The sequence below is a fragment of the Apus apus genome, chromosome 5, assembly GCF_020740795.1.
Source record: "Apus apus isolate bApuApu2 chromosome 5, bApuApu2.pri.cur, whole genome shotgun sequence".
Lineage (NCBI taxonomy): Eukaryota > Metazoa > Chordata > Aves > Apodiformes > Apodidae > Apus > Apus apus.
In genome coordinates this window covers 2,449,444-2,473,442 of record NC_067286.1, presented here as the reverse complement: position 1 = coordinate 2,473,442, position 23,999 = coordinate 2,449,444, and the positions used below count along the sequence as shown (strand labels likewise).

Genomic DNA, 23,999 nt, shown 5'->3' with positions numbered 1-23,999 from the left:
CATTTTAAATTTAAAGAGAATAAATTATGATTTTATATTAGCTAACTAAAAGGCACAAATATATTCGGAAAGCTATGCCTTGCATCAAAAGCCCTTTTTCAATCCTATTGAATGTTGCATGCTGCAAGAATCCCACATGATCATCTGACAGCCTACAATGCTAACAACGTGCAGCTGCCTTGGCGTCATCAAGCACAGATTTCCACAGCATCAGGAATCTGCATAATTGAAATAGTAACAAGGCATGCACAGGCAGGAAAACGCATTTCTAAGGAATATTTCTCAGCTTCTGATAAACAATTAATATTATAGCACAGAGAGACAGCGTAAAGGGCTATTTATGTAAGCAGTGTGTCCTTAAAGAGAAAGTAGCCTCAGGAATCTTTCTGTCATTGGTTTGGGAAAAAATAGATGGTAGGTGAAGAAAATGCATAAAATCCACATTAAAATGGGACCCTTCATATACAGGGAATGATCTGAAGAAGCTTTAAGTTTTTTAGTGCCTTTCACTAAACAAAAAAAAAAAATAGTATTTTGAATGCTCTTTTAGGTATAAAACTGCCACATAACACAAATTGCAAGACATTCTTCTGAATAAAGACAGTGTCAGGGGTCAAGCACTGCCAACCCTGCTGCTGGGTGGCTTTTAAAATACCTACAAAACTATTTAGGTTAGAAAGAAGTGGGAGCAAGGTTTCTTAACATTTTACTAGCCAGCTACTCTTCCCACTGGTCTTGTGCAGAATCCAGTCACTGAAGCATTCAAGGCAAAAAGAAACCAGACCTGCTTCAGTGCCATTCTGAATCCAGCAGGGGAGGAAGAAGCTAGTTAAAGAAAAAAATTGGTGTGACCTTTTCATTTAAAGCTCTGAACAAAGACAAGGATGATGATATCAGGACATCGACAGCCTCCAAAATCCAGATCTTTCATGTGTCACTGACTACCCATTTGGTGACTTTCCAACTCTAACTGATGGATGCAACTTCATGTTCCTGCTCAAGTGATGGTGTAATTATGTCTTCCAAACTACAGAGCATTTAAACCCCACACATGAATTAAAGCTACTAACTACAATGGTGACTTTCTGAGCAACAGATGATGTCCATAAGTATCAACAGCTTTTGAATACTGTCTCCCAACATTACTGTATAACTCAGACATTAGATATCATAAGAAAATGTCTATTTCTAGATAAAGCCAAACACACTCCTGTTCAGGGATATCAGGTTGGGATGGAGCACACAACCCTCAGAGCCCATACTGTAGCACTGAAGCCCTCCATCAGTGTCCTAATGTTCAGAAACTGGCTTCTTTTCTTCCCCCTCCCATTTTCAAGTTGGGACTCCATACTTATCCATGGAAGAGCTAACAGTGAAGCCCTCTCCAGCATTTTTCTTAATACATGGCCAAATTAATACAACCCATTTCCTTCAAGTTTCCGTGTAAGCAATTGATAGCTTAAGAGAAGTTAGAAGGCTACTGTTGAGAATCTGATCACAGAAAGTGTTCAGTTCACAAGAACTCTCCTCTCCCCTACACAAATCTCACTTTCATTTCAATTCATTAATATAAAGAATTCAGAAACCTATTAGCTAGGTACCTCATTAAACCTTGCTCTCATTCTTTCACTTTTGTTGACAAACCCCTGAAAAATTCATAATTCCTTAAAAAGCAGATGGCTGAAGTTCCAAAAGTGGGAAAACTCAGGATCAATTCACCTGATCAACATTAGGCATCTACACCTGAAAAGAAGCATCTAGGGCCCTTTCACAACCAGCTTAGGAAACAAAAAGGCATGTCCAAGTTATGCTGTCTTCATCCTAAAGACCTCCATGACTGTTCAGATTAAAAGCCTGAGACCCACCCAGGATTTTGTTTTCATGTACAGCACATTTCGTGCGCCCAGTTTTGTACTTCAGTTTAGACACTGAAAGTGGGAATAGCAAATTGCTAAAATTTTATGAAGTTTTGTGTTTTACATGTAAGGGGGAGGGGAATGAGAAGGACAACATGAATTTTTGGGAACACAGTTTACAAACTGATTATTACTTGACAAATAGAGCTTACTAACACACTGTTTCAGCCACGTGCTACATAAGGAAAACTCCATCACAGCCCATAAAGCAAAAATTTAGGTTTGAAAAAGTAATTTCTTCTCATTTATGTGTTAGGAGAAAGGGACCTGCAATAACGTTATGGCCTCAGCAATTTAAAGTTGTTTAAAGCAATCACAGAAAGCAAATTGATTCTCTACACACACCCCAGTGCTGCAGAGCTAAGAACTAGCAGCAGGAAGAGGATGGAAAACAAACATGCACACACAAATGAACCTAACTTGCAACCTCCACACCCTTCTTCCTTCCAGCAAACTCACTTTGCACCCCTGAGAGAACATAGGAGAAGTTTCACCTCTGACTCTTTGCAATATTGCTTTTTGTTTGCTCTGCCATGAGAGGCTTCTCTCAGCTCAACATTAACTGGACCTCTTCCCTGAAGACATGCTGAAGGTCTGTTCACAGTCTACCTGGTCTTGGCAGCCAAAGTGGTGCCAAATGTAAAAGTAGGTCAAAATTTCTCACAATGAGCCTTCTTGGCAGCATTTCTTTGATCCTGAAGGTGCTGTAAATACTTAGCAGCAGAATGCACATAGGGTATAGCTACCAGTGACAAATGAAGGCAAAATCACACTACAAGACTGTTCAGAAGTCTGAGCTCCAGCAAGAGGAAGAGGCATTTCTTCACACATGCTTTCAACACAGTGCACAGCTTTCCAGGAGACTGAGCAATCCCGGGTGAGATGCCAAATTTCCATGGGTGAAATCCTTAAAGTCCATTTCTGTCCCATCTCTAAGTGAAATTAAAGTGTCCATTTCAAAGACAAGTTTTCAGAATATTACTAGTTCCATATTATGGTAATAAACAGTAATTTTAAAATCAATATCTCCTTACTTAACTGGGGTACACATTACTTTGACATTGTGTAAGTCCAAGATTCATTGCATACAAAATTAAATGCAAAATACATCCTACCAAGTGCAGGCTATTTCTGCATGAAGTACAATCTATAAAAACTTCAGGCCTTAAAAAAGTTAATCTAAAATCACTTTTGTTTTATCCAAACACTAAATATTAGAAGATACACATTTTTACCCATTCAAGTAGCTTCTCTAAAACTTTAAGGCTCAAGAATTGTGCAGAGCTGTTAGAATTCCTGTAAGTTTACAGACTTCCCAAAGGAGAATGGAAATAAAGAGCTTTGCCCCTGGTGAGACACACCCCTGAGATCTGAACTGGTAGGTTGATCAGTTCAATGTATCATCAATTGTGTAGACTTTTCAAGACAGCAAGAATTTGTACTTCGCTAATAGCACATTAAGACAATACCTGAGCAAGTAACATCTTTCATAAAGACATTTAAGAAGAAAATAAGGCTGAAGCACAGATTCCTGATGGAGGCAGAACCACGCAACCTAGCTTCAACTTCATAACTAGAATAACTACACACTTTCATAAAGCATGAATTCCTCCAAAAGTTAAAAATACTAAATTACAGAGATGGAAACTAACAGGACCACAGAATATGTTGAGTTTCCATTGCATCTGTCATTGCTGATTTCAATCAGAAAAACAGCACCTGGAGTACCTTCCATTGGAAGTTATGATTACTATCTGGAAACAGAAATGGCTGTTTGGTCATTTGTCAATCTCTACAGGGGAAAAAAATTAAAAAGTAAATTTAAACAAGGATAATTTTCCTGATTCTCTCCAATCATGCATTCCCTAGAAACATAATCTAAGTCTAAACTTTGCAGATTTAACAAACTGGACTACAACCTGCCAAGGCAGAAGAGTTATCTAACAGACCACACATGAGATTCAAACAGAGTTACAACCAAATGAGCAGCCTTCTCAACCTACAAAGCCTTCAGTCAGATGGCTTCCTCTGTCCTTGAGTGAGAAGTTACTCACTCCAAGTTCACTTCTTCCACTTGGCCAAGTAAATCCAAACCTCTCCATTAGATCTTATGTCCTCTCCTCAGTACTCTTGCAATTTAAATCTTACTGAAAGATTTACTGAACTCACAGCTAGCTACATGTTAGAAAGATCAAATCACAGCCCAACAATTAAAAAAATACCTTTTTTATACTTTGCCAGATGTAATAAAACAATATCTAAACCACTCCAGAAATTTATATGCAAGGTCTAAAAGCAGTCACAATCCTTTTCAGGCCATGACAGCCAATTTATGGTGGCTACTTTCAAGCCCATAGAAGGACATTTGGGAAATCTATTCAAGAGGAGCTCTTTACTGCACAATCTGACATTCAATCACATTTAAAAGTACATAAAGAACGTTCTCCCCAAATATTTCCCTTTTTTGGGAAGTTACCTGTTCTGACACCACCTAAAATGGAAATTATGTCTACAGCAATTTTTATTGTAAGATATAACAGACATCCAGAGGGAAAAATGTTCCTGTCATTGGCGGAAGGGGTCAACCTTACTATTTATAATCATCTACTGTAATGACTCCAGGAACATTGCCTAATCCTAGTAATTAAGGCCTTCAAGATTAATGAAGACTCTGTATGTGATTGCTCTAGTTTCCCAGGCATTGATCATCCAGCTGGAAGTCTTCTAGAAGAACCTTCACAGCCCTTGTGTAACATGCAGAAAAGCAATAATTTGTTCAAGAGGTACTAGCTACACCAGGGAGTGTGGTTCACTGCACATACACAGATGTTCCCTTACAGCCCAAACAGAAACAGCAAAATGTAGTCAACCATATATTCCAACTCCTGGTAACCTCTCTGCAGTATGTTGTTGTAACATGCAGAGGTTCCCTCATGTGATGATGACTTTCACTGCGTTGCAATACAATTTGTCTTAAGAATGGGCTTGTTTGGTAAATATATGACATAGCTTTGAACAATAACAGGTTATTATGCTGGCACATAATTCCCAACCCAGCGCTATTGCCTTTGATAGAATCTTTTCATAATTGCTCATCATAATGCCTTAAATAACCATTAACAATTTTCAGCTATTTTGGTGAAGCATGTTTTACCATTCTTCAGAACAGTTATTTTCTATGTTGTGCTTCCTTCAGCTTCTTCCCACCTTCTAGAAATGCTTTCTGTAAGCACAATGTACTCTGATAGGAGATATTCAGTAAAAACACAATTACATACTTCGTCCTGCCTTGTCTCAAAAACATGTGCAGAGCTTACTCCATACAGTCCTGTCAATGTCATTTTAGTCATAGATGAGTTTAAATAATTTTCCTTTAGAATATATATTTGACTGGAAGTTTATAGCAAGATGTGTTTAAGAGGAGGGCAGTATAAAATTATTTTTTAATAGATGGTTGGTGAGTACCTCAACATTATTCTCAAGGAAGACACAACCTGTCGTTACAACAGAAATCGAAGAGAACAGTTAACTTTAAGCTGATAAACTCCTGAATTTGTGGCTGAAGATAGAAGTTCAAGGAGTATAATGATGGTACAATAAATAAAATATGACAGAGAAGGGATGAATAGAATCACAGTGAAGAATGAAAAATGCAGGGTCATCCTTTCAGCTCTTCAATATCTGAGGCCAAGGGATTGTCACAACAGGGTAAAGTAAAAACACTGTTTCCTTTCATTGCACTGTTTGGCTTTCCCCTTTCTTCTCCTTATCCCCAAAATCATCAGAACTGCCTGTAGCAACTCACAGATGGAATTGTTTCTTGTTTCTTCAGATGGGGTACTATGGCACAGGACTACATTTTCTTCCACGGAGCTACTGTATATAGAGTGGAGTCAGGCTGCTTCCCCAAGCAATGCTTCCTTCACCATGGTTCAGAATTCTCACACCAGTTCAACATTTACTGTTAAAACTCAGGTTAATTAGCAGTTCTGTTTAGAGGTAACAATGCTGTCCAGCCATAAAAGCTAATAGAGTTCTCAAAAGACTTGTTAATGTCTTGGCAATAGTTACACCAGAGAATAAGTGTAATTTCACCAGGCAGTCACAATGACAGGGACTCCAAGTCATTTTGCTATTTCACAACAAACGCCCATTCCAAAATCAGGGCTGCATATGGGCATGCAGCATGGAAGGAAATGCTTAGTACTGCCTACAGGTTCCAGCTTCACAAGTGCTCTCAAGGAAATTGCAGCATCCAGTGGAAGTGTCTTTACCATCACTTCCAAAGGGTGGGTGTCAATGCCTTACTGACACAACTGGCACTCAAACAAAAACCAGAGAAGGTAAGAAAGACCAGCACCACCACCCTTGCACTATTGTTCTCTCTGGCTTTATAATTTGTGGCAAACCACTTCAAATTGCAATAAAAGGATATGCTCTGATTTCAGCTCAGCCAACTTTACATTTCCTCCATGGCTGGAGTGCTAACTTGGCATAGCCAGGTCTGCCTCAGCTGGTGATATTCAGGCCAAGTAAAGGAATGGGAAAAGGAGAGGGGATGCTTCAGGAATCCTTCTATATACTTCCTATACTCACAGGTTTGTCTTTTCATATCTCCTGTATCACTGCTGTTTCTACAGAGTTCAGTAAACATCACATAGAGGTTTTTGATTATCAGAAAAGCAAGGCTGTGTATTTGCCAGTTAAGTTAATTTGTTGATGAAAGAAGCATAAGCCAAAATGTAACATGCTCTAGAAGACCTTTAGATATTCTCTGATTCCTGTATTGCACTGGCCTATACTGCCTGGTGAGGAAACTGCAGACTACAATAAAACCTTGACAGTGTGTATCACTTCTTCCACTTAAAAAGGTGCTTCATTCACACCTTTAAACAAGTGACCAAGCTGCCTTTATTGAATTTTGAATACTTGATGCCCTTGGTAAAAACTGAACAGCTCTTCACTGAGTTACAAAAAAAAAAAAAAAAAAAAAATCAAAAACATCATGAAGTGATTCAATAAGAATCAGGAAGTCAGAAAGACTGTGTTAACTTTTTCTAGCCCTGAAACTGACAGAGTTGCCCAAAGGATTAACCATAATAATAATTACAAAGAAGCAACCTATGTTAAAGAAATAAACAGTGCTAGGTACTCCAACAAATGTATGCTAAGCAACATTACAAAGAAACACAGGTTTTTTAAAAGAAGCATTACATTTTATGACATGACTGCAAAGAAGTGACACCATTTCTTTGTCTAGAACCAAGGAGAAACTTCCTCTCCTTATGGATGTCCACATTCTTTCATCCGACATTTAATGACACTTAATATCACATTCCTTGGTCTGTAGGAGATGGGAGTAGGCAATCTAAAGTAATAAGTCAATTGATTTGGCTAGTACTACTTCTGGGTTTCAACCTCTTTTCACCTTAAGTTGCTGAAACTGTAACCACTAAAGTAACATATTGAGATAGGAAGACAGGCAGTCAAACAACTTCCTGGAAATAAAAATCATCCAGTAAAAGCCTGGCTTCATATTCTACAGGAATCTCAGGATAGGATCTAAAGGAAAAAAAAAGTCAATGGTAAGGTCACGATCCTATATGTACACCCACCCACTCACCATATATATATATATGGGATGTCTGTGTGTATGTGTGTATATATATACATGGGATACATATGCATGAATATGTATGAATATATTGATATCCATATATTAATAGGTATATATACACACAACAAAATGACTATATTTAATATTTTTAAAAAGAAATGTTACTATTCTCTTGCATCTGCACTGGAAGGGAGAAAACAGAAAAGTGGGGTGGGGTGAGGAGAGTAGCAAAACGAGAAGAAAAAGAAAAGCTTCCTTCCATTATCTTATTTCATTTCATTTCTATTTTAAAAATAAATAGTCAATCCAAGTACCACACGGGACAAAGTAAAAACTAAACATGAAGCATTCAGGTAAGTATCCTTCTCATACAGGACATGAGAGACATGCAGAGTCCTTCAAACCATTTCATACAAGCATTCCAGCAACCCCATTAGTATTTTGGGCTGCAGCACAATCCATTTGTACCTGATACTTAGTAGCAATTTTCAGTATAATTATCAAGCATTTGAGCAGTCTAAACCTGCACTATGAAAATATTAACATTCACTGCTCATACTATGAGCCTGGAACAAATAGACTGTACAAACACATGCACTTGTTTAGGTAACTAGAATATTTATCCACCGTATTTTTCTACCCCAAAGCAGCTGCAGTCTCAGCCCCTGCTATGGCCACCAAACCACACAGAAACAGGAATTTTCTCCCTAAGCAACTTAACATATAAGGTATTTACTCTAAAGCAATAATAATAATAGCTGTTAATAAAGACACAGCTTTTTAAATAGGTTTTTTTGGGCAATAATTTTCCAAATGTTTTTGCTAAAGGTGTATCAGTATTATCACAGACAACCACAGTAGCAAGGACAGGATCATGTTCAAGGTTAGCAGACAGGTCAAGTAACAAAGGTAGAACCAGGGAAGTAAACCCAGATCTAAGATAATGTTATGAGTGTACAAAAACATAACCACATCTAAAGATTTTTATTCAGCTGATGCAGCATCTGAACTAGCTCATAAAGCTTGCTAATGAATCTCTCTGCTTGCCTCAGAGTTGGCATACATCAGAAAAGGCTTTCAATTTTTTCCTTCCCTTTATAGACAGAGCCATTGGAACATATGCACAACCATGCTGGGTTGGACACGTGTCAGTTCCTGGAGCCCAACACTCTGTCTATGCCAAAGGCCAAAAGCAGGGAAGGGTCGAAGAGATGGACAAGCACATTTGGTGCTTCCCCAGAGTGCTCCATCAGCCCCCAAACAAGCTGCAGTACTTGCTCCTTGTCTAACTGAAAAACATGGCACACCGTATTTCCCTCTTGTACAGTTTTGTCATTGTGCTTTGGCACGTGCACATTCCATGGTAATAGAGGGGACCATGTTCACCTTCCTCAGGAGCTCGATTTGTGTTTCTGCAATACACTTCAGTCACATTTTCAGTAAAAAAACCCCAAGAAAACACAAAAAACCATTTTAATAACACTTCTAAAATGTGTTACAAGTCCTTTAAGGCAACAGTTTAACATTGCAGGTCTTCATAACAATTACCAAATTCATTAGATGTTTCAGCATCGTCACTTGATTTGCTCACTCAGCCATCCAGGAAGTTTAAAGATACTAAAGGCTAAATATAAATAAATTATTAAATAGGGGAAAGAGATTGGTGATTTCATAACTGGTGATAACCATGAATCTCAAATTAGTTTTAAGGGATCCCTCAGGGTTTCCATCACGCCCTGTTTGCTGTGATGGGCAGGAGGAATTCTCCTCTTGTCCTGCATTTCTTGGAAACTAAATACATCTCTAAGCACAAGAAGAAAAGAAGTCTGAGTAAACCAGACTGTTCATTTCAGCTTTAAAGATGTATTTAACTCAAAATTCTACCTTGTACAGAAGTGTACAGTGTATAGTGCTTTAACCATCAGTGTTACATTTCTGTAAAATTTTATGACACTTTATTAGAAGGTATGATACAAGTGAGATTCAAGTCCTGTCTCAGAACAAGCGAGGTGCTCACAAAGGCATAGAGGAAAGTTTTTCTGAAAGCATTTCCCCACTTTTTTCTTCTCCAAGAGCTTTAAAAATACAGTATAGAGTGAGAAACTGAAATTCTATAGAATTCTACTGAAAAGAAATTAAGAGGTGGCTTCAAGTAGAGTTTAATTTGCACACATCCCTTGAAAAATCCTGACTAATCACCGTATTATTCTACAATCTCAGTAACATCAAAAAGGAGGTGGCATCTCTACCTTTTTTTCCTGAAATATATTTTCCCCTGTCTCCATGCCTCTAATTATATTAAGCCCTTGATGGCTTTAAGCCTGCTCCAAATGGTGTTTACTTATCTGCAAAACAGCTTGAGAAAAGTCCATCTTATCACCCTTCCTGTCTAACAGTATCACCATTTTCAGCAGATTTGTCAAAGCATGGCCAGTGCAGCCCACAACTTTGGTAGCAGTGAAAAATCACTGACTTCAGAGATACCAGCTGATGAAGACAGAGAACTCTGCTTCATTTAATGAACTGGTGGTTACTCTTCTTATTTAAGTGAATGTTGAACTGGAATCTCTCATTCTTGCCCCCTTCCCCTTGACGTTCAACTCACTGGTTGCGTTGACACGTGCTTTCTGGAAATATGAAGCTTTTATTTTCTAAGTTCTGGAGACAGGATACAAAATTTTATTATATCAACTCAATTGAGTGACTAACTGAAGAAGCCTAGAGTTTAATTAAAGACTACTTCAGAATTTATGACATTTGAAGTGTTTGCAATAGAGGTATAAACCACCTCTGCTATAGCTACAACTGTTCTACAAACCTGAGAGTGCTTTGCCATCAGCCTTTGCACACACTAGCTTAAAGGGTCACACCATTTACTCAGTATCAGCCCTAGTTTTAAGCATTAATTCTGAGACCTGTTATCTGTGCCCAAGAGGCTTTTTAAATTTAATATTAGAGAAATTGGAAGACACAAGGGTTACAGCCTTTTTGTTAAATATGCAGGTATCACTATTTCTTAGTGCACAAACTGAACTCAACATTCCCTATTCTTCTGTTCAGAATTTTGCCATGAAATCAGCTTTAGTGACATGCTTATCCATTAGAGCAAATATTGTGTTATTTTAGTCTAAATTAAGCCTTTGTTAGATAACATTTCTCCAGGATATGGGATGAAATTTTATGTCAGAGAGAGCAGGCACCCCCAGCACTCTCACCAGCTCTTCAATTGGAATATCTGCCAATCATTCAACCCCAGCATCCCACCTGCATGCCACAGCCTCTGAGGACAGAGCTAGCACCTGTCTCTTGGCTCAGCAAAAGCAAAATAGTTTCAAAAGACTTGGAGAAAGAATTCCTCCGTCCACCAGGTTCTTGGCATTATCAGCAATTCAAGGCATGGATTTAAGTCAAAGTAGTCTGAAAAACATGAGACTCAGGCTCAGAGCTTCTTTATTCCTTGTGAGCACCCTGACACCAGCCATTGCTTGCTTTTTAGTAGGTCCCTCTCTGAACAGTTTGACCTCACCAACTGATAAAGAAATACAACCCCAGCACAGCTAATTTTTCCCAATAGAAGAGCTTTCTGGTGACCAGTTTTACTTAGAGTATGGAGATCAATTATTTTCTAACTTCTCAGTAGTTCCTTCTTTTAAGAGGAAGACATACATTGCCTGCCAGTCACCTTTAGAAGTTGCCCTGTAGATCAAATTCTGCAAATGCAACAAATATTTGTGAAAATCTGGCTGGAAAGACTAAAAAAATATAATGTTTTAAATCACTGCTCCCACTGGAGGGAAGCCCACAGTGTGAGCTCAACAGATATTTGTTCCTTTTGGCCTGCCAAAACTTACAAATGCATCACTTACAATCAGAGGCACCATTTGTCAGCTTGTGCTCATCTAGGGCTCAGGTGAGAGGAAGGCAGCCAAAGGTGTGATGGGGCAGGGAATTTAAGGTGACACAGAGGAAGCCAAGCCGTTGCAGTGGAAATGAGGAGACAGGAATGTAAAACACTGATTTTTACAGACTTAATGGTTCTTCTTTCCCCTGGAATCTCAAACATTTTAGCCTCCTGTTTTCCTGTGCTCCATCTTTGCATCTAATTGTGTGGCTCCTGTTTCTAACTAACCTGGGATCTGTGCTGGTTTGAGCCAGGACAGAATCAATTTTCTTTCTAGCAATTTCACTTTTCATTCAAGTCCCTTCTAAGTAAGATGTAAGAAGTAAGACAAATGCTCTCTATTAACCCCTCTCCTTTATTCTCTTTCCTTTCCCTTTCTGTGAAGGCAGAGGGGTTAATAGAGAGCATCTGTCATTCATTTAATTGCCAGCCCAGCTTTAAACCATGACAGGCTCACACTTCACAATCTTTTCACTTTTCTGCATTCTAATATAGAAAACTTTATTCCTCCCCGTGCACAGGACACAGGCTGCTGCTTTCAGTTCTGACATTTAAATCCATCCTGTGCTCCAACAACCAGTCGGAGGAGTTGCAGAGAAAATACTGGTGATCTTGAGAGTATCAGCTGCTGTACAGGAAATGGCACATCCTCCAGATCATGGCCCTTCTGTACCCGTAGTTACATGGTTAGGTTTTCACCAGCACTAGAGATGGATCCTTAAAGTTTTTCAGCAAGATAATTTCAATTTTAAATTTGGGAAAGACAATATATATATATATCTTTTTAATATATATTTTTTTTTACTTTGGTGTTGGAAACTGTTGGTTTTTCTTTGCTAACTCTTTACCTCTAAATGTTTAGGCAAACATCTAGCCCAGAAAGCATCTGACAAATCGTAATCCTTAGGTGCAAAATCATTAGTTGCTGGAAGCAGGATCTTACTGAAGTGCTTTAAACCAACTTCAGGACGTTGAAAATAACTTTAAAATGTTCTTACAAGTTCATAAGACCTTACCACTCACTGTACAGTTTTGCAGGTTACTGTCATGGCACTAGACTTCAATATTGCATCCTCATACAATTATACTACAGGTTGGAATGAAGAGATACTACCTTTCAGTTATACACACACACACCCCCTTTTTACCTCCAATTTTAGCAATTGCTTTCAATATTTTCTGCAGTCACCAACGTAAAAACCTCAGTCATGGCAGCACACAACAGCAGGGGAGGCAAAGTGCAAAGCTGTTTATCAGTAAAATAATTTTCATTAGAAATTGAATAACTGTAAATGAAAAACTTCACTTTTCACATCTCCACTTGTTCCACAAAATCTACAATGCCTTAATTATTGCTTAATTATATATGTACTTTTCCAAATTGTGCCAGTTAATGGGGCACAAGATCTTAAAAATGAGCTACCATCATCTTTCTGCCTCACACACTATCAGACTATTATACTCCCAGTAAATTAATTAATTCAGAACAGGCAGCAAGCAAGCCCAACAAAGTATCTTTAGAAACAACATAACAATACACACACAAAACATCTCCTACATTTTATTTTCCATAATTTCATTGGTGCTGATTGTTCTCTATGCCCAAAAGCATAAATTGTTATATATCTATTTTGTATACATTGCATTATACATACACCACAACTACGAGCGTACTCAGACATTTTTGCTACCACCTCCCAGACAAAATTCGAGCTATTTACATGGAAAAAAGTTAAAATACTACTAGTTTTACTTCTTTCCACCAGAGGAAACCAAGAATTATGTTTAAAACCTATGCCTGCAGCTAAGAACTCTAAAATCACTTTCAACTTGTTATCAATGTATCGATCCCAGAATGAAGCAACAGAAATAATGAAATTCTTGTTCAGAATGAACAGCATCCCTTTTAACACCCTTACTCCAGTTCCTGCAAAAGGGCAGCTGAAAAGTACAAGCTTCACAGAAAATATTAATACATGGGAACTGGTGCCATCCAACAGAAAACCAGAAGAAAAGTCAGTGATGTCAATGCAGAAAGACCCATTCTCTCTGTAAAGATACTTCTCTCAGTGTCTCCCTCACTAGCCTAGGGAGAACCAACATGAAAACGTGGCAAACAGGATATAAAAAATAACAGTGACTCCCACACAACCCTTCAGTCTTTGTAAGAGTCATTTGCCAGGGTTTAACAGATTGCTGCTGATGGCTGCACACAAGCAAGCTGCACTCAACAAGTACAAACACTTGATCCACCACAACATAGAAGCAGGACCACTGCTAAGCCAATAGCCAGGACAAGGTCCCTCAGCTCCCTGTCCAGCATTACATACCTCCTGACTTGCAACAACCAGAATTCTTCAAGAGGCTTCCATCCATTTCAAATACATATTTAAAGTTATTTTATTCTTATCATTGAAGTTACTTCTCCAGAAGTAACACAAGCTACTTAAATAAAATAATCACATAATACCAGATATCAAATGAGATGAAAGTATTTCTGCAACAAATTGAGAGCTCCCAGTAAAAATGAAGTGTAATTACTGTGTAACACACCTCATGCTCAAACTATTAAGACAGCACCATTTACATCACAACTCTGGGACAAAGACTGGGGAATTCAGGAGGTAGATTCTGTGGGTTAAAAAGTAAAAAAAAAAAAAAAAAAAAGCACTACAGAGCTTGCTGGCTTACAGAAGCAGACAGCTGTGCCCAAGAGGCTCTCTGAGCTGTGGAGGATTAAAGCTTGTTCTGCTCCACCCGGCAGCGCAGCCGACACCAGCAGAGAACTGCTGGGATCAACAGCTGAAGAGAATCTCATCTTTGTTACGTGTTTGTATGTAAATTGGCTTTTGAGGAGTTGCTTCTGTCAGCTTCTACACTCAGGAGACATGGAATCTGCCACCTGACTGCAAGTAGGGGCATTGGGGTTAATTAATTAAGCCTTTAATTAAGCTTTCCTACACATGCCTCCTAGATGACACAATCCAATTTTCCTCTTTTTCTTCATCCAGCAAAATAGAACTAAAACCAGAAGGCAAATCAATTTGGTCCCATCATTAACTTTGTGACAAGAAGCCTTTGAAAAAGGTTATTTATTATTACATCCTCTCCTGTGAGCTCCTTAATACTGCTGTAGCCATAGGATGTCAAGAAAACTTCTCCCATGTAGTGATTAGTACCAGCTACAGTGGTTACGAAGAAAAGGAAAGATGTGAAAGTCGATTGTACTGTGAAGAAAGGGAGGACAGAGAAGACACAGGAAACCTTACATTTAAATTGCATCCTTGATAATTGCACTGAAGTTGGCTTTCAGTTATGCTACTGACTTTATCTGTTTCCCTGTTACGATGGGAAGGGGAGAGAGATGATGCAGGAGTAAAAGTTTCAGCTCTTTGTTCAAAAGTTTCCAAATCCATGAAGGCAACTGGATCATGTTTTCCACCAAATCAAGTCTATAATCTAAACAATACCCAAATTGCTCATATTATTCGTATCACCAGAGTAAGAAAACTAAGTTACTGCTTTATCACCATTTTAAAAGGTGTTACCATTTTAATTTGAAATTAAACGACGACTTCATTTAATGTATTTCAATTTGATTATTTAATTTTATCTTCTCTCTGATTTTCTTGACTGAACAATTTCACTGTCCTGTCTTGAGAGAATTAATCAATTCCCTCACTTTAGTTAAAAAGCAGATAAAAGTTTCCAAATGTTCACTTTATTTTTTATTTTTTAAAAAATAATTTTATTTGATTTGGTTGTTGTTGTTTTTTTTAATTCCAACATCTGTTCTATGCCTTGGGAATAATTTCTGTTACTAATCTGGAATTCAACCTTGATGAAAGAGGACTCCATAAAATAACTGATTTAAGACCTATAAATAATTTTGTTTGACATAAAGGAATTCTTGAATTTTAATTAGACTTCTGTAGAATATATGTAATACCTTGGAAGTTTTTACTTTGCTGGTCACAATATTGTCCATCCAGCCTCAACGAGGGAGATCCAAACAAACATTTTTCCTGATAAACTCAATGCACTCTGCCCCACCCCAGGGGCAGACTCTCAAAACATCTCCTTGCAACTTTGTTGGTGAATCTCCTCTTTAGGACAAGGTTTAATGGATTTAAACGAAAAGTGGTAGGTTCAGACTAGGTATAGGAAGAAATGCTTTACCACGAGGATAGTAAAATACTGACCCAGGTTGCCCAGAGAGGTGGTAGATGTCTCATCCTTAGAAACATTCAGGGTCAGGTGGGATAGGGCCCTGGAGCAACCTGATCTAGTTGAAGATGTCCCTGCTCATTGCAGTAGGGTGGAACTAGATGACCATTACAGGTCCATTTCAACCCAACCTATTCTATGATTCTGAGATTTTTCCACACCTGTTTCTACTCCTCTCTGTGGCTGTGAGGCACATCAAGAGTAGAGGCTCAGGCCAGGGCATTTCCTGGGGTCTGACACCATGGGAACTGCCTTGGGGACGCAGAAGGAAACCCTGCCCATCCCACTTGTCACCTCAGCCTCCAGAGCTGCAATCCAAGACAAACGTCCAGGGACATGTATTTACTCCTATGCATCCAGAAAGAGCTCCTGCTAGCTTAAGAACCTTCACCCTCTCTCACACGTCTGCCACTGCAACAAAGCCCACCTGCCCTTTCAACCTTTGTCCGTCTGCATCAGAATACAGGGAAATGATTGAAAGTAGTGAGTTCTTACAAGGTTCTCATAAAATAGAAAATGAATCCATGTAAAGGTATGTCAGCAGTTGCAGCACATGACAGCTGCAAGAAGCATAATTTTTGTGTAACAGAATGAATGGATCCCATCAACATCTAAAGCAAATACTACATTAGACCTGGTAGTTTCAAATCTTATATTTGTATGATATTTAATGACTATTTGTATTGGCAAGCAAATTTCACTGTCTTTCTACATATTGGTACATATACTGCCCATCTTCCTGAAGTATTAATGTATGAAAAATTGATCTCTTATGCAAAGCTGAAATAGGATTTAATGAACCTCCATTACTCAAGCTGCATATTTTCCTAAAGATGAAAAATTCCATGTGCGATGTATTTTCCTGCATATAAATAAGCCCATTAACATAGATTTCTGAACAGAGTGTTTCTACTCAGCATTTTTTGCCCTTTGGGAGGAGAAGGAAAAGGAGAAGGCAGCAGACACTTCCCCTCACTCCCCCACATCATCTCCAGAAAGGAACTGGATCAGCTTTGTGAATATTTTGGTTTCATAGCTCTAATACATTGGCACAACTGCCTTCTAACAAATGTTTATTAAAACTTAGCTGCAAGCAGTTAAATCTGTTTTACTATATTCTTCCCCTGCTTTGATAAGAAATGATAACAGAGAAGGCAATCAAAGCAGTACAAATTTGGAAATATTGAGAACTGCTGTTAGTTTGACACCTTGATTATCTCTTTCAACAGTTCCCCTCCCTGAAGAAACCCAGGCTAGGAACTAAACCTGTACATACCAACAAGACATACTGATCTCCAGTTAGACTTTTAAATGCAATTTCTTTTTCTTTACCAGCAGTACAGTACCCGTAAAATTTACCATTTACATGTACAAAAAGCTGATTTGCAGCCTCAGTCAAGTATCTCAAACAAAACTTCAGGTGCAACCGCAGTTTTAGGACAGAATCGTAGAATCTTAGAGGTTGGAAGGGACCTGGAAAGATCACCCAGTCCAACCCTCCTGCCAGAGCAGGATCACCCAGAGCACATCACACAGGAACGTGTCCAGGTGGGTTTGAATGTCTCCAGAGAAGGAGACTCCACAACCTTCCTGGGCAGCCTCTCCCAGGGCTCTGTCACTCTCACAGGAAAGAAGTTTTTTCTGATGTTTACGTGGAACCTCCTATGTTCCACTTTGCACCCATTGCCCCTTGTCCTGTCACTGTACATCACTGAACAAAGCCTGGCTCCATCCTCCTGACACTCGCCCTTAACATATTTGTAACCATTGATGAGGTTGCCCCTCAGTCTCCTCCAAGCTAAAGAGACCCAGCTCCCTCAGCCTTTCCTCATCAGAGAGATGTTCCGCTCCCTTCATCCTCTTTGTGGCTCTGCACTGGACTATTTCCAGCAGTTCTCTGTCCTTCTTGGACAGCAACTCCTCAAACATTATGTTGTTTCAGAAAGAAGTATCAGAACCAGTGTTTCACTGTATGTCATGTTTGTAAAGGATGAAAAAGGAGGTTCACTTTTCATCATGGTATATGCTCTCTGTAAATACATTGTTACAGGAAGTCATTAGATGTGTCTCAGAGAAACAACTTTTTCTTTGCCAACAACTAACTAGGTTTGAAAACTTGGGACACCAAAACTTTTTTTAGTTTTTCTAGTATTTTACAAAAATTCTTAGAGCACCATATGTTCCTCTACATAAAAATGTGTTAAGTCTTTCCACCATATTTCTTGGGGTTTCTCATTCACTCTGCTCTGTCCTACCTTTCTTTCTCAACTTCCACTCGTACTGCTGAACTGTCACTATTGCTTTTCAAAATGGGCCCACTGGCTTTCAAATTCTCTGTGGAAATTATCCTTGAGTTTTCTTCAAAACTTTGCTTTGCTCAGAAACTGCCAGGAAAACTGTTCCTTTCCACTCTTGCTGCTCAGGCAAGTAATAGATACTGATGCCAGAATAAGCAACAATTGCAGACGTACTTCATGCCTAATTTCTCATTAATAAGGCTGTAAAAAACTGTCATTTTATCTGATAAACTCTCCTGCTCAGCTGTAGTTTTGAATCAGGTAAAGAGCTTTGCTCTTGCACTGCACAAGGCCAACACCTTAAGAAGAAAAAAAAACCACACCCCAATCAAAAAATAAATCAACAACCTCCTCCTCTTGCCCCCAAAAGCCCAAATCACCTCACACACTTTCTGTGACTTCCCAAAAGCAGAGTGTGATTCATTCATCCCCAGCAGCTCAGTGGTTTAAAGACATCCTTGAGCACCACTGAGATGAGGTTCAGGGCCTTGCTCTGAGTATGGCTCTTGGACCCCTGCTTCCAAAATAACCTCTCCAAACAACAGAGATCTGCCTATCTCTGAAAGGCAGGTCTTACAAATGGACCTCAGTTTTCTGGGGAAAAGGACAAATGCTTTAGAATCAATAGCTCTCTCCCTCCAAAAAGAAAAAGGGTTTTGATGGAACTGACATTTTATACTGAAAACATCTTTTGTTAGGAAGCAGCAGTAGGTTTCCAAGTGGGACTATTTGGTATCTCTGAGGCAGCCTGCTGTGGCCACAGTTTCTAACTTTACAAAAACAATCCTATCCATTAACACTGAAACACAGTGGCTATGAATTTTATAGAATAATGATCACTCAAAGAATGTTGCAAAAAGCCAACCCTGCTGGCTGGAAATGCCGCTAGCAGCCATTTAGCTTTCTCTGCAGAAAAGTTATGTGGTTTATACTACAGACTAATAACTTCTCTTGACAACTTTATCATTACTAGACTATCCAGTCAATCACATCATTGCCCAAGAGTGCAAAGCTCTGGTAGCTTGGTTGATTACAGCAGGGGAATACAAAAGGTGCTGAAATGGGGCTTCTCTGTTCCTAAGTCCTCTTCTCTGTTCCTAACTCACAGCAGCCAGAGCTGATGCTCTGTTCACACCCTGTACAGGAATATCAGAACCTTCAAGACAGGATGACTGTAGCCAGCTCACAAGCCTGTTCTTTCACCCACTGTGTCACCAAAACTTCCCTCTTGATCCAACATTGCAACACTCTTTCAAACCAAAATTCAAAGGTCTGAAGATTTACAGATTTTCAAATATTTATGGGCTGTTTGCAGCAGACAATCAGCAGGCTCCTTGTCCTTCAGAGCTTCACACCCATCACAAACACACAAGGACATCCTGGTTATCAAGCCAGTTCAGCTGACTTGAACTCCACCTTCCCTCTCCAAATACTTTAACTGGGATAGAAACTATGCATGACCCTCAGAACATAATAAAACAAACAGTTACCATATTTTATTTCCTTTTTATCAAAAAAGTGGGCTACATGAAACTCTGCCATGCTTCAGAATTGTTCTACCAAAAAAAAAAAGAGGAATTTCTTGAAAACTAAAAAAAAAAAAACCCACCCCAAGCTGTAATTAGACAATTGGGAGAAATGCCTAATGATTCCAGTTTGCCACCACAATCTTCTCAAGAACACACCAACAGCTAACTGAGGCTGTGCATTTTAAAAACCATTTTTTCTACCAGAAGTTGTCTGTATGTCCAATGTGTATGCATGTGGGAGAAGGATCTGCTTAAAAATAATGGGTACTCAGCAGCAAATAATTGATTTCTAAATTCCTAACTTCTAACAGTCTGGTTTCTACCTAGGATTGAAGATACCGTTCAGAAGAACAAATCACAAAATGTTTGATTTCTAGTCAGCAAAGCATGAATCTTTGTACAGAGATAGAAGGCCTGGTCTTGTGAAGTATCTAACAATTTGAGTGGTTCTTCAGCATGGAAAGCAGCTGGAACATACTGGTTCTCTGAAATGCTGATCTCTTTCACCACTCATGAAAACAAAACAGTGATATTTTGTTACTCACTATTTTTGTAGACCCACCCAATATGAAAAAAAAGTAGGCTGTGATAAATTGAGAGACAGAACGACATCTTGAGAAGCTGTTTAGGAATCTCAGTTCCTCTCCTCCTCAAAAGTCTAAACCAAAGCAATAATTAAATAAAATGCAGAAAAGTTTTGTAAACAGATTGCAACCAAAAAGAAAAAATTCTTACCTTGAAGCATCAAAGCTGTCATAGGATCCAACTGTGTAGTGTCTGAACAGTTTCTTTGTTCTATCTGATCGTGTTTCTGCACAAAGAAAAGAGAACTTTTAATAACATCCTGGTTATTATTATCAAGTGCTGTGTTCGTTTGCAATTTCAAAGTGGATTTTCTGCTACAGATCAATACAAGAAAACTTGCAGTACTTCATCAAATCACAGGATGGTTGAGGGAAAAGACTTCTGGAGCTCATCTTGTCCAACCTCCCTGATCAAGCTGGGTGTCCTACAGCCAGTTGCCCAGGACCATGAGTCCTACTTGAGAGTTTTGTATAGGCTTATTTTGTCTCTTTGTTACTCACATACAAAATATATTTTCTGCCAAAGAGGTCTTCCCTCTACCCCAGGTTCCAGCTCCTACTACCCTTACCCTCCTGCCTTTCTGGAACACGCAAAAAGGACCCAGCTGGCTCCAGAACTCAGCTAGCACCTACCTAGACACAACCAAAGCTCAGCCAGCCAGCACATGGGCTGCAGGACACCACACTGCCTTTCATGGAGGAAGAGCTGTAAGTGCAGTGAGCAGCAATGGTACCCAAGGCTACACGACCGCTGCTCAAAGAGACTTGGCTTGGAAGTAGCCCTCTATGACTGCACCTTTTAAAATGCTCTGAGGGCCTCAGTAAATTTTATGGGTCATGCCTAAATTTACAGCTTTAGCTTCAAAATCCAGTGCCCTGCTGTGATGTGGAATAGAGTGACCTGCATGAATTGTATGCAGCCTATTCCCCACCAAGCAACATTCTTTTTTCACGCCACGCTAAAAATCAGATTAATATCAAGATATATAATCAGAAGAAACACACACAGAAAAACATGAACCTGAATTCTGCTTACAGTTTACCACTGGCCTGTTCTTAAAATTCAGTTATAAGTTATTAAAAGAACAAAGAACGATGAAGAATATTTTGGAAATCTTTAAGCCATTGCTTGAACCTTAAGGAGCCAGATGTTTCTTCTGCAGAAACTGTTTCCTATAGCATGATATTTCAGTGCTATTAACAAATACAAAGTGGGTGGGAGGAACAGAAAGGCACAGTAAGACAGGCAGCTTTGTTCAGCTACTCAGTATTGCAAAGCCAGCATTCTTCAGCTGCAGCTTCTATCTACTCCCCATCTCTCCCACCCCTCTCCTTTCCCCCACTTCTCTGGGTGCAATTGTACTCACAAGGATTATTTGGGAACCCATTAGCCTTACAAATCCCTGGGCTAAGTGGTATGTTTCCCAGGTTGCTGTGAAAGTTCTTCAATTACCCTCTTTTCCTAACCTCTGACTCAGATTCCAGTCTGTCCTATTATGCAGCATGAGTACAGACATCTGGGGAAGGATGAGGAATCTGCCATCATATTGACTGGATAGTGGGAAGAAGAAAAGAATTCCAACTTCAAGGTTCCATTCTCTAATTTGACAAAAGAATACAAAGAACATACAGGCTTTCATCTAACAAATGCTTTTCTCAAGTCAAGCTATATATATCATAATAACACTATTCTAGACATAATATCACCAAGGGGTTAGTACCAGGTTTCACTGGATTTTCACCCAGTCTTATGTCCCAAGGTTTCCTGAAGACCAGCACCTTTGGAGCAAGTTAGGACCATTGAAGACTAATAACCCTACCATTTATGGAAAGACTAGTGAGAAGAGATAAACAGAAAGGTCTAGAAAGGTATTCTTTAGCAGTCTATACACTACTGCATTATTTCTGAGAACATGTCACCACAGATGAAAAGTTATTGCATCCAGTTGGTTCAGTTCAACAGTTACTTTAGAAGGTAGAACAAAGTAGCAGTGTTTGCAAAAATGGTATAGTTTCCTTTGCATTGACAGAAAAAAAAGGAACACTGGTATATCATTTGAAATTCCTAGGGTTTTTTTGAGAAGCCCATATTTTACTGGAGTTACTTCATTGTATTTTTGCCTAACATTGATAATCTGTTGGAAGATTTTCTCTCTACAGGCTTTCATCCATCACTAGGCTACAGCAAAGGACACCCCTGGGCACAAAGCATCAGGATAAAAGTCACAGCTAAGAACTCAGCTCTCACAGTACTGCACTGCTCTTCACAGAGTAAGAACCCTTTGCACAAAAAAGAAGGCTCCCTCTACAGCTACCAAAAGTATTTTCCAGAAGAACACAACCTCACCATAAAGCTCCTCACTTTTTTGCTGGAACATAAAACAGCAAAAAAAGGAAAACTCAACCCCAAACCACTTAAGATGTTTTATTCACATCAATTAACACGACACCAAGGAGCAATATGAGTCCTGGCGTGGTAACAGTCATAGAAGAGTCTGCAAGGAGGCAAAAACACCACAAGTTTTTTCCTGGCCTGTTCTCCACTGAAGCCAATGGAGCTGCAGGATAAATGAGCCATGTGCACTGTGCAGTCGTGGCAATACAAACAATAAAGCCATCACTTTTTCTTTATAAGACCAATTTATTGTTGCAGATGTTTCAGTAAGCAACAAACTCAAACCCTGCCATTCCAGAAATGTAATTTATAGGGTTCAAAGAAAGGTGAACATTGTGAAGATGCAGGCGAAAAACACTTTCTCTTTTTCTTCTTCCACCTTAGGAGGAACAACAGCTTTCCTCAGCCAAGGAATATGTAGATGACGTCCCTGTGGGTTTGCTGTGTTAGCCTCAAAACTGACCACAGGACTCCAGCAGTGCCTGCAGACATTATCAAAAGCTGAAAAATCATTGACATGAAAACCAAGAAATGAAATCTGGACTCTTCTCCACAAGGACAGATAACTCCATTCCTGCTGTTTCAGTGATCAGCACGTAGCTATTGCAGGCATGTTACAGCAGACAACCTGATCACCACACTGACACTGTTATTTATAGTAGATCACTTACATATTTGATATTGTTTGGTAAAGATCTAGGGGAGGAAAAAATCCCAAAGCAACTGTCTTCATTCCTTTTATTCATCCTGCTGCTCTTTGCAGGGCATTTTGGGGGCCTTGTTTCCTAGGAAACGGCGAGGGGCTGCTCTGCCAGTGGGAATGTTGTCAGGCTGGTTGCCAGCCCTCTGGGAAGGGTTTAGAGCAATCAACCTGTCCATAGGATGAACAAAGGAAAAAACAGTCTAACAGCCTGATTTGTGTGTGATTTTGGAGAGGCAACACAGGGCAGCAGATACCCTCCAAATATCTCTGCTTCTTGGAGGTGAAGTCAGGTTAACCTGCTACTCCAACCCAGTCACCACAGTTATTACACTAGCAGAATTTAAGAAATTATTTCAGTCTGTTCTAAGCCCATTTCCAGGGTGAAGAAATAAGTGTGCACACTAAGAAATGCTTTTTCAACCCAAACATTAAAAAAATATCCAAAAGTCAGAGTCCTTCCCTTTGCTGGGCACAGTATATTCAACAATTTTGCACTCCTCCAAAACATGAACCTTTTTTACCCTCTCCCCCCCTGACATCTCTGAGAGATGTTGCATTAATGTAATATAGAGTTACAAATGTTCTTTGCTAAAAGAAGTTCAGGCACAGCACTCTGCATGTGACTGATGGAAAGCAACACCCAGCAGTTGTCAGTGGCTCACTGTGCACCTTCTTCCTCTGGACAAAATGCTTCCACAACTATTTATGTTGAGGGTTAGACCAAAAGCTATTCAAAGCTGAGGAAAGCAGTTTAAAATTCTTTTCTCCTACCAGGTGCACAGATAATACATAGAGTTAACAGAAGTTCTCATTTCAAGTGCACTTGTGCA

At 39.2% G+C, this 23,999-nt stretch overlaps 1 protein-coding gene across 4 annotated transcripts in view; it reads right to left on the bottom strand.

Moving 5' to 3' along the window:
• Nucleotides 1-23,999, bottom strand: part of SHANK2 (SH3 and multiple ankyrin repeat domains 2) — a 300,961-nt gene that overhangs the window by 133,798 nt on the left and 143,164 nt on the right. For all 4 annotated transcript variants that reach the window (XM_051622537.1, XM_051622538.1, XM_051622536.1 and 1 more), the window contains one exon: nucleotides 20,223-20,298. In XM_051622537.1, the coding sequence (XP_051478497.1) occupies nucleotides 20,223-20,298 (76 nt within the window). The remainder of the gene's footprint in view (nucleotides 1-20,222; nucleotides 20,299-23,999) is intronic.